A 17,035-nucleotide genomic window follows, 5' to 3' on the forward strand; every position below is an offset into this window, starting at 1 on the left:
GGACAGAATCTGGATTGTTTTACTGACTTTTCACAACATTACAGGTAAATATAAATGGCTAAAAAGTATGAAGTGGCATCATGAGGAAAAAATAGCATAATTCAGAAATTGAATTAAAGACTAACGCATTAAATAGATGTCTATCATACAACTGTCTTCTCTTTTTCTGTGTTTTTTCTCTCTCTTTCTCTCTCTCTGCTTCGTTTTTGCGGGTCATGAGAAAGCAACAAAGCCACAAAATGTGTGAACGCTCCTAAACAAAAAAAGAAAATTTAAGACAAAAGCACAGCTGTGTTCATTATTCACTCAGAAGTGAGATGATACACTAATGATATATTGCCATGTACAAGCTTCTGCACACACACACACACACACACACACACACACATATGCACACTTCTCCATCAGATGGACTCTTGCGCATGGATGGACCAGTGCATGACCCATTTATCTATTATGTGTGAATGGATTCCGACCCAGAGGAACAGAGGAACGGAGTTACTCTTCCAAACAACAAACACACACAACACAATAATGGAAAAAAAACCCACAACTTTCCCGTATACAAAAATCACAAATTTGCCTCCCCATGTCCATGACCTTTATGCAACCTCACTGATGTTAACCATAATTTTGTATTTATGTTGATTTTAGTGACAATGGTTCTAGCTTTATTGTGCTGCTAGTGTTTCCTCACGTTAGCTCTCTTTTACAACAGTGTACAAACTTGGACTGTTTATTTTATATATAACAATTTCTCACACTCACACACACACATTATTTGTTCGAGTTGTTTCATTATTCTTATAATAAAAAAATGGACATTTGAACTCCTCATAGTCAGCAAAAAGCTTACATTTTAATGTGATGTATTTTGCTCACCTGAAACCGGCATTAAAGTCAGAGACAGAGTCAGAGACAATGCAGAAAGAAGGTTAATAGTGAGATGCGTTCGTTCTGTCAGATGATTCAGGTGAAATTCATACGTCAGAGCCAAACTGATTTCAAATGAACAGCAGCCAAATGTGAAAGCAGATGACTGATGTGGTGGAATCGGATTTGAGTGTCAAAGCAGATAAAGTGAGCGTCGGTCAGCTGTGCATTTCCCTTTTTGCATACTTAATCGCTGAATGTTAAGCGATGCAAAGTTACTATCAGAAAAGTGAGGAGAATCAACACCAGGGAAGAGAAAATCTAATGAGGAGAGTGTGAGAGAGAAGTTGGACCTGAACATGAATTCTCATCCAAGCATTGGCTCCTTCATCGTGTGGAACTCTGACTCGGACTGAAATCCAAGTGCGCTTTCCAAAATGGAAATCTATTAGCACTTGCTCGGGCATGTGTCGCTTGCGTTCCCATGGCAGTAGAGAATCGAGAAAGCTGATTGGCTACTCCAGCATCCGGTGATGCCAAGTGTGTGGATTTTTCCAGCGCTGGCTGATGAATCTTTCGCTCTGTGGGTTGGAGGTTTGGACGCTGTGCATGCGTAAAATGCATCTACTATAATACACTGAAGCACACATCATTTACTTCTACACGGATCTAACACCAGACTGCACACAAGATCATCACAAACACATACATACACATACGGTGTTCTGTGTTCAATGGTTAAATATTCCTGCATGCCTACATTCAGGGGTTTATATCCAGACTGGAACAAGTTGCATGAAAGAACAAGCTAATAAAGCTCATGATTAAATTCACATTCATCATTGAAATTAACTCCCGCGCTTCCAAGGGCTTTGTGCATTCTAGAGCAAACAAATCTAGAAGTGAGAATTTTAGAAAGGCAATAAGTACTCGATTTTTGGAGATGACGCCGGACTTTTTGTAGCTGTAGCAGGAATTCTAGAATTCATTGTGCAATCACAATGCAATGCACTGGGAAACCATAGCATCGCGTGCAAAATCATATAGGTCAAGAATTCCAGAACATCTAAAGATACATTGAGAACTGCAAAAGCATGTCTACAAAGGCAGCAGGAATTCTTAATTTGGGAAGTGCAGGAATTCACAAAGTGCAATTTTAATTCCTAAAAGAACGCAAATTGAATTGCGAAATGGAGGTGCGATGAGAACTCTCGACAGGGGATTCTGGAAGTGCATTTCGAAATCTAGACGTGCAGTCACGATTCTAGAAGTTGAAACAGACTTTGGGAAATGCAGTGAGGATTTGCATTTAAAATGAAAGGTAGAAATAAAAGGAGAATCCAGGGAATGTGATTAGAAATTGGTAAGTGAAATTAAAACTGAAGTTGTACGCATATTCTGGAAGTACGGTGGGAATTGTGGACGTATGATGACAATTCAGAAAAATCATATAGGTGCAGAGCCAGTTGTAGAAACACAATTAATAATCTATAAATTCAATGGAACTTGGGGAAAGTACCACAGTGGGTACAACTGGGATTTCTTTACACCCAAAAAAGAGACTACTGGAAAGTAACAAGATTTTTGGATTGGGCTGGGAATTCATGCTCTGAGCTACAAATCGGACAGATTGGCTATGATTGGTTAGCCTTAAACTAATCACTACAGAAAAACGCCACTAATAAGGTTCTTTTCCACTCACACAGTGGCGCAGTTTTGTTCAGCTCACCAGAAATGTATACACCACCTTCGTAGATGTTCTATTCGGCTGAACCAGGGCATACAAAAAGATGATTCCACTTGTTAATGTATTTATCATGATCACTGTGTGTACCTGCTCTCCTATCATTTCATTTCTATAAAAACACTCCAGTTCTAGAGCTATCTAAAAGAAGGATGTGTGTTTTAAGAACATACTGCCTTCACATTCAGTTCAGTGGGTGTTTTTTTCCTCTTCTCCTTCTTGTTGCACATGGACTCCATCCAGGACAGAATTTCACAGTGAGAGCCCAGAGCTAATTCCCAGACTAGATGTAGCCTGTAGCTGCCCCTGCCTAGCTCTGCTGAATACACAATCTATAAACATCTAAACATCATAGTGCTTTGATTTTGTCTCTAGAGATTAAAGTCTTCATTTCAAAAATGGTTCAAAAAAGAAACTTTATACAAGGATTGGAGCAGGTAGCAAGACATTGTTTTTGCATGCCTGACAGGTTCTAGGTGGTAAAAATGGAAATACCCTGGCTTTTGTACCAGACACTAACAATATAATTTCAAAACATGTTTTTAAGTGTATAGAAATCATTTTATCAATAAAATATTTTTCATCAAGCTGAAATCCTGTTTTCAAACATAATCCGATACTTTTGAGACATTTTGCTGCAAAAATCTAAAAATAAATAATTATTTTATTCAGATTTAGTGTTGCTTTAATGAACAGCAGATACTATTAGAACCAGCCTGCTAGCTTTAAATATTTATCCACTAATTTACTAGCTAACCTTGATTTATTTTTTAGCATTATCTGACTGTATACATTGTCATTAATGATTTGCAAATTATGCAGAAACGTTAATATTTTTAAGAACTATGAATCCATTCATGATCACAACTTGACTTCTCACAACAGCACCTAGTCTAGTCTGCTAGCTAATAATAGAATATATAAGTCCAAGTTAGTTGTGGTAGTTGTCCATTAGGCAGTCAGTATCACAATGAGTGAACCTAAACATTCAGACTATTTTGGACACTTTTATTTTTGTAAAATATGAAATGGCTTCTTGTTACAACATGCACAGGATCATTGAAATCTTACATTTTTTTGACATCATGTAAAACTCATGCACATTTCAGACTTGGATGGTGACTTTGCTTTCTATGGTTCTTTTTTCATTAAAATGCATTCAAATCCATTTTGTGTTTTTTTTTGTTGTTGTTTTTGGGGCAATATATATAAAATTATTTGCACTTTTACAACAAACATCTTGGAGACAGAGGTTCTTGTTTCATACAATCTGCAGAATGTTAAAGAGTTTTTTATCAACTTCAGTCACTTTAAAGAACTGATACTTGCTATTTTTCTCTACAGTTTTTTAAGACACGCTCCTCTTCTTGACCATCCTGCGTTCTCCTGTTAGCACCGCGATGTGTGAGTCACTCCTTGAAACCCTAAGCGTTTGCCGTTTGGCGTCCGTTCCATGGCCGATGGTTCCATGTAGCTCCATGAGCTCGAGCTCATGTCTGGCTGCAGTCTCGAGCACTTTCTGCTTGTTATAATAGACAACAAAGTTGTTAATAATGGGGTGGACAGGCAGTGCAATAGCCACGACCCCACACAGGAAGCTGAGTGCTGCATTGCACCTCCCCAACGCTGTCTTCGGGTACACGTCTCCATAACCCACTGTCGTCATGGTGATGATGGCCCACCAGAAGGAGTGTGGGATGCTGCGGAACAATGTCTCCGGGTGACTGTGCTCCATCGTGTATCCAAGTGCTGAGAAGACAAAAATTCCAACACCCATGTAGGTAAGCAGGAGCCCAAGCTCGGCAAAGCTGCGTCTTAGCGCGTAAGTCAGAGTCTGAAGTCCAGATGAGTGACGTGCGAGCTTTAGTATGCGTGCTACACGCATCACGCGTAACGCCTGCACGGCCCGTTGGACATCCGTGAGGTCCATCGCAGCAGTGGCACCCAGATGGGTCAGAGCCAGTACAAAGTAAAAAGGTGCAATCGCGGCCAAGTCCACCATGTTGAGAAAAGACAGGACAAAACGGGTTTTCTCAGGAGCTGAGGCAAAACGTAGCCCGTATTCCAACGTGAACCAGCAGACGCAGGTCGTCTCAATGGCGTCCAGAGTAGGATGTTCAGCTACATGACCCTCTGCTTCTTGCACTTGTAGCTCTGGAAGCGTCGCAAGGCACATCACCAGTGAAGACGCGAGCACGAACAGGAACGATGCCACAGCAATGGCACGTGCCACCCAGGACGATTCCGGCTTCTCCATCAGTCTCCAGAGAAACCTCCGTATGCGTTCGGATCTGGTCGCCAAAGGCCCTCCGTCTATGTCCAGGTCGTCCAGAATGGCCTTGACCTTGTCAGCAATTTCGGCCAGCTCTTCCTCTTTCTCACGCACGTTGCTCTTGCAGCATTCATCCAAGCAGCTCGCGTCGATCCTCCAGAACTCCATTTCCTTCATGAAGCACATGGGGCAGATCCCCTTCTTCATGTGGATCTCGCCGAAATAATACACCTCCACGATGCACTTGAACGAGTCCGGGTCCCGGTCGAAGTAAAACTCCCCCTTCGCCGGCTCGTAGTCGTCGCACAGCGAGGAGATGGCGTCGAAACTGCGCGTGGTGCAGCGCGCGAGCTCCGCGAGGCGACTCTCCGGGTAGCGGTCCAGCATGTCGCCGCGCAGCGCGAGCCTCACGCCGCCCACGTTCACGGCGATCTGCTGCTCCGCGCCGTCGCGGTACCCGGGCTTCGGTAACGTCCACATCGTCCGTGATGTGTGAAGTTTAAAACATGTTCAGGACTAAACGCGGACAGGTTTCTACTCCGGGAAACACACAAGTGTCCCTGCTGGATGTGGAAAAAGCGGCTTTTCTCTCTCCGCGCGCGCGCGCAATTTGGCACTGCGCTCCGTGCGCTCCAGTAAAGTGCGCGCCGCCTGGACTCTGTCAATGCATGCGCGCGCGCGTGTGTGTGTGTGTGTGTGTGTGTAGATGAGGTCCGCCCCCCATTTAGCCCACCCTCACAAGCTACGGTGTCTCAGTTCTTTTTTTCAGAAGAAGCATTACAATAAATCAACTTTAAATGTAATTTTTTTTGTCATTTAGATAACAACTTAAAGAACTAACGCAATATTTAGGTTGCAGTTGAACCACAAAATCCTCAGATGATGATAATAATAATAATCATAATAATAATGTACAACATTTCCTAATAACAGTGATACACGAGAATTCATTATTCATCATATAGAAGTCGTGCACTTTTCCAGCCTAATCTGTACAAAATAAAAAAATAATATAAGTCTCAGTCACGTGCATGCAACAAGTTAATAAGTGAGTTTTCTGTAAAGGCTTTTCTGTTTGATTATATACAATACACACACTAAAAACACGTACAGTCTGGAAGGTTGTGAGGTAAAATTCGAGCACCCACAAGCTGCCAATAGTATTAGGGGCCTTGAGCAACACCTGTGTAGCAGACCTTAATAAGTCCAAAGAGCGCGCCTTAAGATCATTTCAGGATTGGATTGTGTCTCCATCTAGTGGTAAATGTCTACAATTACAGTAATAGGATTGGCGCTTGCTGCATTATTGTTGTTTTTACTGTATCATTATATTCTATTTGAGCACTTACATACACTTAAACCTGGGCAAATCAGTTAAGTAACAAAATTAGTTTATAAACTATTTTTTATGTGTATCTTTTCCTCCTTCATAAACAAAGTTTTGTAAATGTTTTGTAACATTAATTAACTCTTACATTATAGTTTTATAGACTCTGTGTGATCCAAACTTTACTCTAAAAGCTAATAAAATGTTCTAACTACAGCTTACCCTTACAACTCAGGCAAGATAGAACATCAAAGCTACAGGGTACAATAAAAAAAAAGACCTTATCTTTCAAAAAACCGCAATTTTTGGAGATATCTATATTTTGCATTTCATTTGGAATGTGTTGCATGTGTATCTGCGAATGTCAGATTTTTATTTTTATAATGAAGTATTTCTCAAAAGTGCATGTGACTTCCGTTTACTCACAGTGGCTTCTCAGCTGATCCTCGTGAACACTGCCTAAAAAGCAAACAAACCAATACAAGGAATGAGAAGTTGAACACTCACACTTCCTTTTTTAAAGTATTTTCCCATTTACATGTGTTATCATCAGCAACCCTTAGAATGAAAAGAAGACTCCGAAAATGGCTACATCTCCATTTCTGATCTTATAATACTGGCGTGCGAGATGTACCCACAAGAGGGCACTAGATCTCCAGTAATGGCTTTACAACCCTATTAAGCGATAATGGAGAGCGAATAAAACCTACAGAGAAGAAGCTGAGCGTGCGAGATGTACCCACAAGAGGGCACCAGATCTCCAGTAATGGCTTTACAACCCTATTAAGCGATAATGGAGAGCGAATAAAACCTACAGAGAAGAAGCTGAGGGGGGACTCGTGAACTTTGAAGATAAATAACTACTTTATAGTACAAACCTCAAGCTCAGTTAATGCTGCTTAGCCGAGCCTGTTATTTTCTGTCCAACTCTCAACACACCAAACAAGTCGAAAAATGAACTATCTGGCAACCCTGAGAGAGAGCAGAGACACAATATGTTAAATGGGGATGATGCATGCAGGAGCGCACATTGCATCATATACTGTGATTCTTAGCAATCAGGAGGCAGACACTCCTCAACTACAGTAGATGCACACACTCCTGCTTAAAGAAGTTAATAATAATAATAATTATTATTATTATTATTATTATTATTATTCCCCAGAAGTAACTAAACCCCTACAAATCAATATATTTTCCCAACCTCTGACCCTTGGGGTCAAGACTTCTCACTTCCATGTGTGTGGGCAGGGATGCGATACATTTTATTTATGATACATGTGTTTTAGAAAGGTATTTCAAATATAGTAGGATTTTGTCATTTGTATTTGATAGGATTGATAAAAATGGCTCCATATTTTGTGTCAAAATACTTCAAAGTCTATATGATGATTTGTGTCTACTCAGTAGTTGCCCAGACTTGTTGAGATCAGAACAGAAACTTGATCCATATGGAAGAAGGTGGTGAAGATAAGAAATGTGCAGGCTGCCAGCTTTCAAATAGGTGTCCAATAATTGCTAAATAAATATTTGGTTGCCAAATATTGAACCCCACTTGAAGTAGCTGTTTAGTAGGATCAGGATTTTACAAAACATTGCATGTATAACTGCCTGATATATAATATATTATTATATTTATGATAAACAATCAAATGATTAATTAGTTAGAAACTAGTTGCTATAAACACAGGTGCCATCAGTCGTCTTCTTATAAATGACTTGTTTATCATTGAGTCGGTGTTGCTGATGCAAAGTAGCCCTTCGTTACCAAACACCCAGTAACTAAATTAGGATACAATTATGATTCATTTACAAACTGTTAAACATTAAACTGTTGGTTACTTTAAAACTAACCTTCATCTGGGAGATCACAGGGAAATGTATGTGAATATTTCATCTGTTAACTGGTTGCATATGTCAGATTTATTGTGTGACTCGGCCTGAGAAAAGCTGTTGCTATCAAACATCGTTTACTTCATCAACTGAGTCAGTGACGATGATCAAATAGGCCAAGTTATGGAAAGATTTGGATACGTAAATACATTAAATGTCCATGTATCTACTTATCTTTCACTACCATGCCATGGACTATTTTTCCTCCTACCTAATCCAACAGAAAAACCAGTGTGATCTGGCAACCTTGCATGATATATTAATATAACTCTCAGAAGTAGACCTATAAATAGGTTTTATCATAATAATAATAATAATAATTATTATTATTATTATTATTATTATTATTATTATTATTATTATTATTATTATTGCGTTCACACAAGCCACCAAAAAAACCCAGATTCTGGGAACACAGGAAAAGGAGATAAGCCACGCGTGTGTGTGTGTGTGTGTGTGTGTGTGTCCTGCTCGACCCGACATAAACCCGAGAAGCTGCGCCTGAGCGGAAATTTCCGACGCCGCTATGCGGATCTTGCGTTCATCTACACCACGCTGGAGCCAAGCCACGCCTACTTGTGGGACAAACCCACGCGGTCGGGGCTTCTGATTGGCTGAAACGAAGGCGCGTCTTCCTGCCTCACGGGGAGCTATAAAAAGGACGCGGGCGCGCGGCTTATTGGATTTAAACAACAACGCGCGCAGCTCATGAATATGAATTGATGATCCGTTGGGAAGCGAAGAGGAGGCGTTACTCTGTACCACCGGTTCAGCATCAGATCGGGAGACCGCGTCAGATTAAGAGATTTGAGATTAGATTTTAGACGCTCCGATTTGCGCTTTTGAATCTTCTTTATTCGGTTATCCCCCCCCCGCTGTTTGGCAATGAGAGGGCCGTTTTTGCGTGTGTTCCGGTCGGCGATGAGCTCGTGTTGCCCGCAGAGTCGCGCTCATCTCTCCGTGGCTATTGTCGGAGCTCCGTTTTCCAAGGGACAGGTAAGGAGGACCACGCCGATATCAATAAAACCAGAGGGGCGAGATGAGAGTAAGTGGCTGATGAGTAAACGGAATGTGTCCTATTCAGAAAAGGAGAGGAGTGGAGCTCGGACCCAAAGCCATCAGAGACGCCGGGTTGGTGGAGAGACTGACCAGCATGGGTGAGTCCGAGGTCATGTGTAATAGCACTAAAGGATTTTAAGGGAAGAAGAAGAAATGGGTTCACATTCCGGGTAAAACTCGGTGTGTTATAGGGCACGTGCGATCCGGTGCGTCATGTACGCTCGGGGTGCGTCATCATCATTTCCCATCATTCCTACAGTATCGGATGGGGGTCTCATCTTTCTTTTTTTATTAGAACTTAAGTAGATTGCCAAAAGAAACTAATAAATACCGATTTCTAAATACCAGCACTCGTTGTACCTGTCTAGAACACTTTATTTCTTCTTGTGCAATAACAACAATAATAATATGATGATTTTGAAGGTATTGTAGTTTGGAAAACGTCAATTTCTTAAAAGTTCTTCAGTGCATGTATTCATGTGGGACAGCCATATTTTACTTTCCAAACGTATCACAGCTCAGGGTGTGTGTGTGTGTGTGTGTGTGTGTGTGTGTCTCCGCGCAGTGGCAGTATCTGTTTGCGTCATTGTGCGGTTGCCAGATCGGTCGGTTTGTGCCCGAGCTCGGTGTTTTTGTTTGGTATTGATCAGGAAGAGGTGTGTACTGTAGGTTACGTTTATGACGCAGGTAAATACGTACAATGTGAGAGTACATTTTTTGCTACATATTAGTGACAAACTATGTAAAAGTAAACCTATAACTTTTTATAACACTAAGTTGCACTTTGTGAATGTTTGAAAAATAACAAAAAAATCTAAATGACCAGTTACTGTCTTATCATAATGTAACTATTTTATGAATATAGTGCTTATACAGTATTTGGACAGTGACCCAGGGTCTCTTTTTGCCTTTGTGAACCACCACAATTGAATGATATTCTTCCCAATTTAATTTATGGGGTTTAACAGAAATAAATAAATAAATATATATATATATATATATATATATATATATATATATATATATATATATATATATATATATATATATATATATATAGCAAAAATAATTAAAATAGCAATATATTAAAGTGTTTGATTACTTGGGGTTGTGGTACATGATGAAAATTGTGCCACTGTTTAAATAAAATGGTATATGTACGATTAATGATACTTTATTGTTCTGAACTACTGTATATATAAACATTTAAAAAAATTAAGATGCACTACATGCACATTTAGGAAAAAAAAAAGAAAATTAAAGTAAAAAGTATAAAAGCTAAAATCCTCCAACTAAAGGTCAATAGTTAAAAACCTTGAATACCCATATTTACATACACTGATCCAGAGTCTATTTTACATTTCTGTTCATTTGCAGCATGCAATTGTTTCGAAGCTTTTAAACACAGAAGTGATGTTCCAGTCTTGTCTATTCCTGTCAGGGTGCAATTAGAAAATCAGCGGCATACAAAACCCCTCACCGACCCAGCTGCACACACTGCCAGTCATCCATTAGCTTTTGCAATCAGAATATTAGTGGTCAGAGCTACTCATCAGAAGATTGGAGTTTCAAGCCCCATCACTGCCAAGTTACAACTGTTGGGCCCTTTAGCAAGGCCCTCAACCCTTTCTTTCATAGACATGCTGTACCATGGCTAATCTTGCACTTCCAACCCAATTTATTACATAAGATGGGATATGTCACACTACTTAGTATAAATATATGGGGCAAATAACACTTCTTTTCTAATTTGGTGTAGTCACAGCCAAGAAAGTGCCTTAGAGAGTTATGCCATGAAAGACAGGTCAATCCATTAATGTTTTCCCTAAACACTGTGTGTTCCAGCCACTGAATAAGCCTTTATTTTAGCTAAGTAATTACCATTCTGGCTAGATTTAATCATGAAAACTACACGTTTGGTATCCAATTCACGTCATATCTTTAATTACGGTTCAGACCACACAAACTGGTTTCATGTTTATGGTAAAACACCACTTAATTTCTGGCTCAATGATACTTTGGCAGTAACCAATTCAACACGTGGAATGTGCAAGTCACCATGGTCTCTGTCTGAGCAGGTACTTAGTCAGCTGGGAAGTGAATAAACATTGCGTGTTGCCTGTAATCCAATAGCACAGGCTATCTTAAGGGTGAGCTGCTTTTTCCATGGCGGTGCAATCTGCTTTAGACCTCGATTTAAAGTAACAGGCTTATTGAAATGAAATCTTTGTTATTACACAATTCTGAGACTTTTTTTTACATGATGCAACATAAGATTATTTTTATTAGATTATCCAATTAGTATCAAATGCATAGCACGTCAACTGGGGGTGTCAGAAATGTATTTTAATGAGATGAAGCATCATAATCATGGTGAACCTACAAACCCATTTGAATGCAGTGACTAGTGATTTTTTTTTCTGAGAATATCTAAATGTCTTCACTCATATTTGGATTCGGAGCTGGAACTCATTAAGCAGAATTAAAAAACTAACAAGAATGTAAAAAAATAAAAAACGTTGCACATTTTAATGCATTGACCAGGGCTCTGGCATTCGAGTCTATTCCTGTCCAGATGTAAAAGGAACATGGGTGTGAGGGGTGTGTGTCAGTTTGGATTGGATGAGTAATACGAGACCGGCACCCTAACCCATCTAACCTATCAAACCCCCACCCCGAACATTAATCCATCACCTTGTTGTTTACCCTGTATCTGTTCCACTTGTTAGGATATGGCCAGCGGGTAGCTTTGCTTCCACGTGAACCCTTAGAGCAACTTGAGTGGTGCATTATGGGAAAATGTGGTGGGTGGAAAATGCATAGGCAGGCAGGCAGCCCCCCCAAAAAAAGATCAAGCTTGAATAACAGTTCTCTGGATGCCAATGAGAAGGAATATGTGCTTGGTCAGAGGTGGCGTACATTGGAAGGTATTTATTTTCATTGCTCAAGTACTCAAACCGAGTGATAAGGTAATACTGAGCACTGCAATGCCAGTTCTGAAGTTTCAAATATTTCTCTTTTTTTTTTTTTTTACTATCCCCCAGAAAATGCTGTGACTGATTTTGGAGACCTGAGTTTCAAGCACCTGGAGGAGGATGACCGGTTCATGAACGTTCCCTTCCCACGTACGGTGGGATATGCCAATCAGATTTTGTCAGAAACCGTGAGCAGAGCCGTAGGGGCGGGGCATACGACTGTCATGCTAGGAGGAGATCACAGGTACATTAACCTTAACCTCACTTCATAATAAATGATCACAACAACCAATCTGATTTGAATCCAGGTTGGTTTACACCACGGTATGTTCTTTATCCTGCTTTAACACATCTGGTTCAGCTCATCAGCTAATAAACAGCTGAGTCAAAGTTGATGGTTGTGTTAGAGCAAGAAAAAACAACATGCAGGTTGGATGTTCTCTATGATGAGAGTTGGCAACCTGCTCCCTGCACTTTAAAGGAACATTCTGTACGTTTTGTGTTACCGAATGCTTTGCAACACGGCAGCTTGCTACAGCATGATGCAATACGGGAGAATCTTGTTGTGTTCGCTTTATTAAGGGTGTGTGTATCTGCTACAACTCCTTACATTGGTCTCAAATGCACCAGTCACAAATTGCACCAATCCCATACACTTGGGAAAAAATAAGACACACATGCCTTGAGTCACACGATAGAGCACGTCAGATAAATTTCCAAAATTTCACCAGGATGTACATTACAGAATACAGACATTTCATAATGAGGCATGATCATCAGATCTTTGAAAAGCTATGACCTATTTACTGTACATTGTGGTTTGGTAAGAGCAGGCATCAACAAAATATAGTTTCTCACTGATCATCTCACCACTAAACCACAACTGTAGCCTTTTTCACATCTTGCACAATGTAATGTATTTTGATACAGGAATTGTAAAATGTTCCCATGCCATTGAAGTGGCTTCACGTGTCACCTGTTCAGCCATGTAAAAAAAAAAAAACCCTCGAGTGTGCACGCTATCCTCTATTGTCTTCAAGTATTTGAACACTGCATGCTTTAATCCCCATCCATGCCATTTCAAGTATCACAATACTGTCCAAAAGTAATGTAGTTGTCTCACACTTTGCAGCTTGGCCATCGGCTCGGTTGCAGGTCACGCCCAGCAGCGTCCGGATCTTTGTCTGATCTGGGTCGACGCCCATGCGGACATTAACACACCGATGACTTCACCATCCGGAAACCTCCACGGCCAGCCGGTCGCATTCATGCTCAAAGAGCTGCAGGACAAGGTGGGGCATCTGATGTACATTCTACAAGCCTCAGGCTCAAAATACCTCCCTGGCTTTAATCCCAGAACAGTGTTGAGATTGGAACATTCCTGACTAAAGACAATCTGTAGAGTTGAGCAAGTTCACCACAGTTAATGAAAGGTGTACATGATTATCACATACACTTCTGTCTGCCTATACACCTTTCAGAAAAAAAACTTTTTTTTTAAGGTAAACATTATGGACCATGCAAAAGTTATTGACATCTCTTTTAATATAATTTATGTTTTGCACGAAGATGCCAGTGGTTCCTGGGTTCTCCTGGATGACACCATTTCTCAAAGCCAGAGATCTGGTTTACATCGGCCTTAGAGACGTTGACCCTGGCGAACAGTAAGTAGCATGTTCTGTCTGGTTACTTCAGAGAGCTTGAGCATTAAATTAATATTACAGGTTTGCGTTTCACATTTTTTAATATTTATAACTAAATGATGGGCCTTTAGATTTGGTCCTCAATTTAACATCAGAGATAACTGATTAAACCAGATCAATGTCCAAAATATCAAACCAACCTGATTTTTTTATGGGGTTTTTTTTCTGGAAACAGAAATCAACTCCATTTCCTTCAGAATTGCCATTTCAGACAAACATACCATTTCACACAAAACCAAGAATTGGTTAATATTGCGCAAAAACAACAACAACGTGTTACTCAAGACTCATGGTCAAGAAAGCACTTGAAATCGAAAGCTGGGCAGGTCCCACCCCTCTTTCCTATCAGTCAAAAAAACACTAACCAATCATGGCCATCTGAAAGCTCAGGTATTTGAAAGAGAGGGCTGTTAGAACGTCCGCTGCCCTGTGATCTAGCACAGAGATTGTGTGCTGCCTTTAAGTGTCTTTGATGAATTATGGGTTAGCCTCTGTGTTTATGGTCATGTGAAAAGAGCGAGCAAGTTAGTGAAGGGGAAATTCCTCGGAAATTGGGTTAAAAAGGTCTTGAGAAATACAACCCTGACTTAGCGTTGCAGTTAAAAGCGATGCTGAAATTTAACAACTGCTCTTAGGTTTCCATTAGATGTAAGTTTGTAGCAAACAGGTTTTCTCGGTGCATCTAGATTCCTGAGAGTGACTTCAGGATGGAGTGTTCAGTAGGTCAGTAAACATGGTCTGATCTAAAATGGTAAAATGCTAAGGAGTTGTGTATTGGTAACACTACGTGTTTAGCCAGCATCCTATCTTTTGTTGGCTTTCTAAGAAAGTATGAGCACACATAATCCCATCTTACCTGTACAGACTGGTTTGGAGCTACAGTTCGGTGTACAGTTAAAAGCTTCAACAGGCACGTGAAACAAACGTCTGCCTTAGAGATGAGTACAGTTATTATAACCCATTAATTGCACATCCTAGGGCAGATCTGGCACAGAAACGACAACGTTTTTTTTTCCTTTAATGTACAACCTGTTATGACACGTTTCTGGTTTTCTCACCTTTTCTCAGTGTTATTCTGAAGAACCTGGGCATCCAGTGCTTCACCATGCGGGATATCGACAGAATGGGCATGCAAAGGGTTATGGAAGTGACGCTGGATCATCTGATAGCAAGGTGCACATATATTTTTAAGCGTGCACAAACACACACAGTTTCCTGAAGTATAAAATACTAGCAATTCTGTATTTATTACTATTGTCTATCTACCGAAAGTTGCAAAAACAGAATTCAAATGAACCGCTTTAAAACTAGCTACACCTAAATCAGTGTGACCGTGTCCTAGCTAGCAAGCTAATCTTTCTATCCTGTGCTGGCATTACAATTCTAAATCGCTCAGTATTACTCAGTTAATGTCTTGCTAGCTAGCAGTTTGCATTCCATTATGTTGTTCTGGATTGCCAGTTACAAAGTTAGCACAAAAAATGTCTTTTATAGGTAAACAATGACTATGGTTGCCAGCTAGTTATTAGCTAGTTGTTGAAATATGAACAAGTGTTCATATGCTTTATTTCTATTGCAAAAGGCATTTAATTTTACTTTATATTCGGTAGGCCATACAGTAGTTATATCGAGAGAAGCTTTTAGCTCAGTTTATGAGTATAAGCAATGCTTAGCAACATGGTTTGTTATAGAGGCTGATTGGATATTGAGACTGATGGAGAACATTACTTCTCACACAAGTTTTAATTGTATTGAGAATGTTTTTTTTTTTTCCCTCGTGTAAAAATTTCATAATTTACCTGTAATTCTCTCTGACAGGAAACAGCGTCCCATCCACCTGAGCTTCGACATTGATGCATTTGACCCCAGTCTTGCTCCAGCTACAGGAACTCCCGTTAATGGAGGACTGACTTATAGAGAAGGAATCTACATTACAGAGGAGATCCATAACACAGGTAACACTAACACACACACACACACACACACACGATGCATTATTTATTGTTTTAAGTAATTTATTTTAATTTCCTCTGTAGGTTTGCTTTCTGCAATGGACCTGGTGGAGGTAAATCCAACCCTGGGTGCAAGCTCTGAGGCGGTGGAGGCCACCGCCGGTCTTGCTGTGGACGTCATCGCATCATCTCTGGGTCAGACCCGTGAGCTACAAGACACTGAACAACTCGGCCTGTAGAGCCACGACGACACAAACACAGACCCAGACCCAGGAGTGAAATGCAAACCTGCTTAGCATTCCACCATTTGAACAAAAAAAGATGCACAAACCAGAAACTTTGAGTGTGAGAAAATACAAGAGGAGAAAAGAGAGGGATTGTGCCCCCCCTCACAAATAAAACGCACAGACGTATTCTACGTGACTGAGCCATCAAGGACTAAAGGCGTATCAATACTAGATATTCTAATATTTTGATTGAATGGACTGTTTACTGAATTTATGCAAAGATTGATTGATTATTTTTAATAACCTACCTGCTGAATATCTTTGAAACAATGCTGTACCTTTGTGTTATTGTCTCTTCGAAATGTCGACATGACATTTAACATTTAAAATGTCTGTTTTTAAGTGTTTTTTCTTTCGTCTCAACAAAATAAATAAAAATTTAATTTCCTAGTTTGTCATGCTTGAGAGTGTAAATGAGGTTCTCAGGTTTTTATCAAATTGCTAGATTTGATCTAACAAGGACACGGCTAGTCAGGTTTCTCTTTATTGTATGTGCAATGACCTGCTGCCTGATATAAAGAAAATCAATTAAATGAAAAAGAAGCAGAAGAGATTCCAAAATATACATAGACAAGAGTTAGTGTGTTTTCTAGATTCGCAGCAGACAACGGTGCAGAAAGGAAGCATAAGTGTGTCCGTGCAATGCTGCCTAATAATTAGCATCATCTCTTCTTCTTTGCAGTGCAGTCCCACCTTCTATCAGCTTATAAGCCTGGTTTGTTAACTCAGTCAGTTTGCCTGGTAAGCGGCAAAAGAAACCACATACAGAAGAAAAGATACGTCTTTCTGATGTACTGTGTCCTTTCCTTTTTTTTTTTTTTTTTTAAACTATTAAAGAATTACTACATATTTACCTGACCTGGTTTAGCCTAAGAAAAGCATGTCAAATAAATAATCAAGATTTTTGACAGATACAGTGTAAAACCTGGTACCTCTGATGACCTAAGGTA

The 17,035-nt window shown here is 40.0% G+C and overlaps 2 protein-coding genes across 3 annotated transcripts; one reads left to right on the forward strand and one right to left on the reverse strand.

The window, feature by feature from the left end:
• Positions 1 to 3,608: 3,608 nt before the first annotated feature.
• Positions 3,609 to 5,616, reverse strand: kcnf1b (potassium voltage-gated channel, subfamily F, member 1b). Its single transcript, XM_046875250.1, has one exon. It carries the CDS (start codon positions 5,367 to 5,369, stop codon positions 3,966 to 3,968), a length of 1,404 nt encoding a protein of 467 aa, XP_046731206.1. The 5' UTR covers positions 5,370 to 5,616; the 3' UTR covers positions 3,609 to 3,965.
• A 3,165-nt stretch (positions 5,617 to 8,781) lies between these two features.
• arg2 (arginase 2) lies at positions 8,782 to 16,475 on the forward strand. Of its 2 annotated transcripts, XM_046873845.1 has the most exons (8): positions 8,782 to 9,105; positions 9,194 to 9,266; positions 12,213 to 12,387; positions 13,276 to 13,435; positions 13,713 to 13,807; positions 14,915 to 15,019; positions 15,665 to 15,801; positions 15,883 to 16,475. In XM_046873845.1, exons 1-8 carry the CDS (start codon positions 8,995 to 8,997, stop codon positions 16,035 to 16,037), a joined length of 1,011 nt encoding a protein of 336 aa, XP_046729801.1. In that variant the 5' UTR covers positions 8,782 to 8,994; the 3' UTR covers positions 16,038 to 16,475. The 2 variants fall into 2 exon arrangements, with proteins under 2 accessions (XP_046729801.1, XP_046729809.1); XM_046873853.1 differs by lacking the exons at positions 8,782 to 9,105; positions 9,194 to 9,266 and adding an exon at positions 10,279 to 12,095.
• The last annotated feature ends 560 nt before the right edge of the window (positions 16,476 to 17,035 follow it).

This window comes from Silurus meridionalis, chromosome 2 (assembly GCF_014805685.1).
Source record: "Silurus meridionalis isolate SWU-2019-XX chromosome 2, ASM1480568v1, whole genome shotgun sequence".
NCBI lineage: Eukaryota > Metazoa > Chordata > Actinopteri > Siluriformes > Siluridae > Silurus > Silurus meridionalis.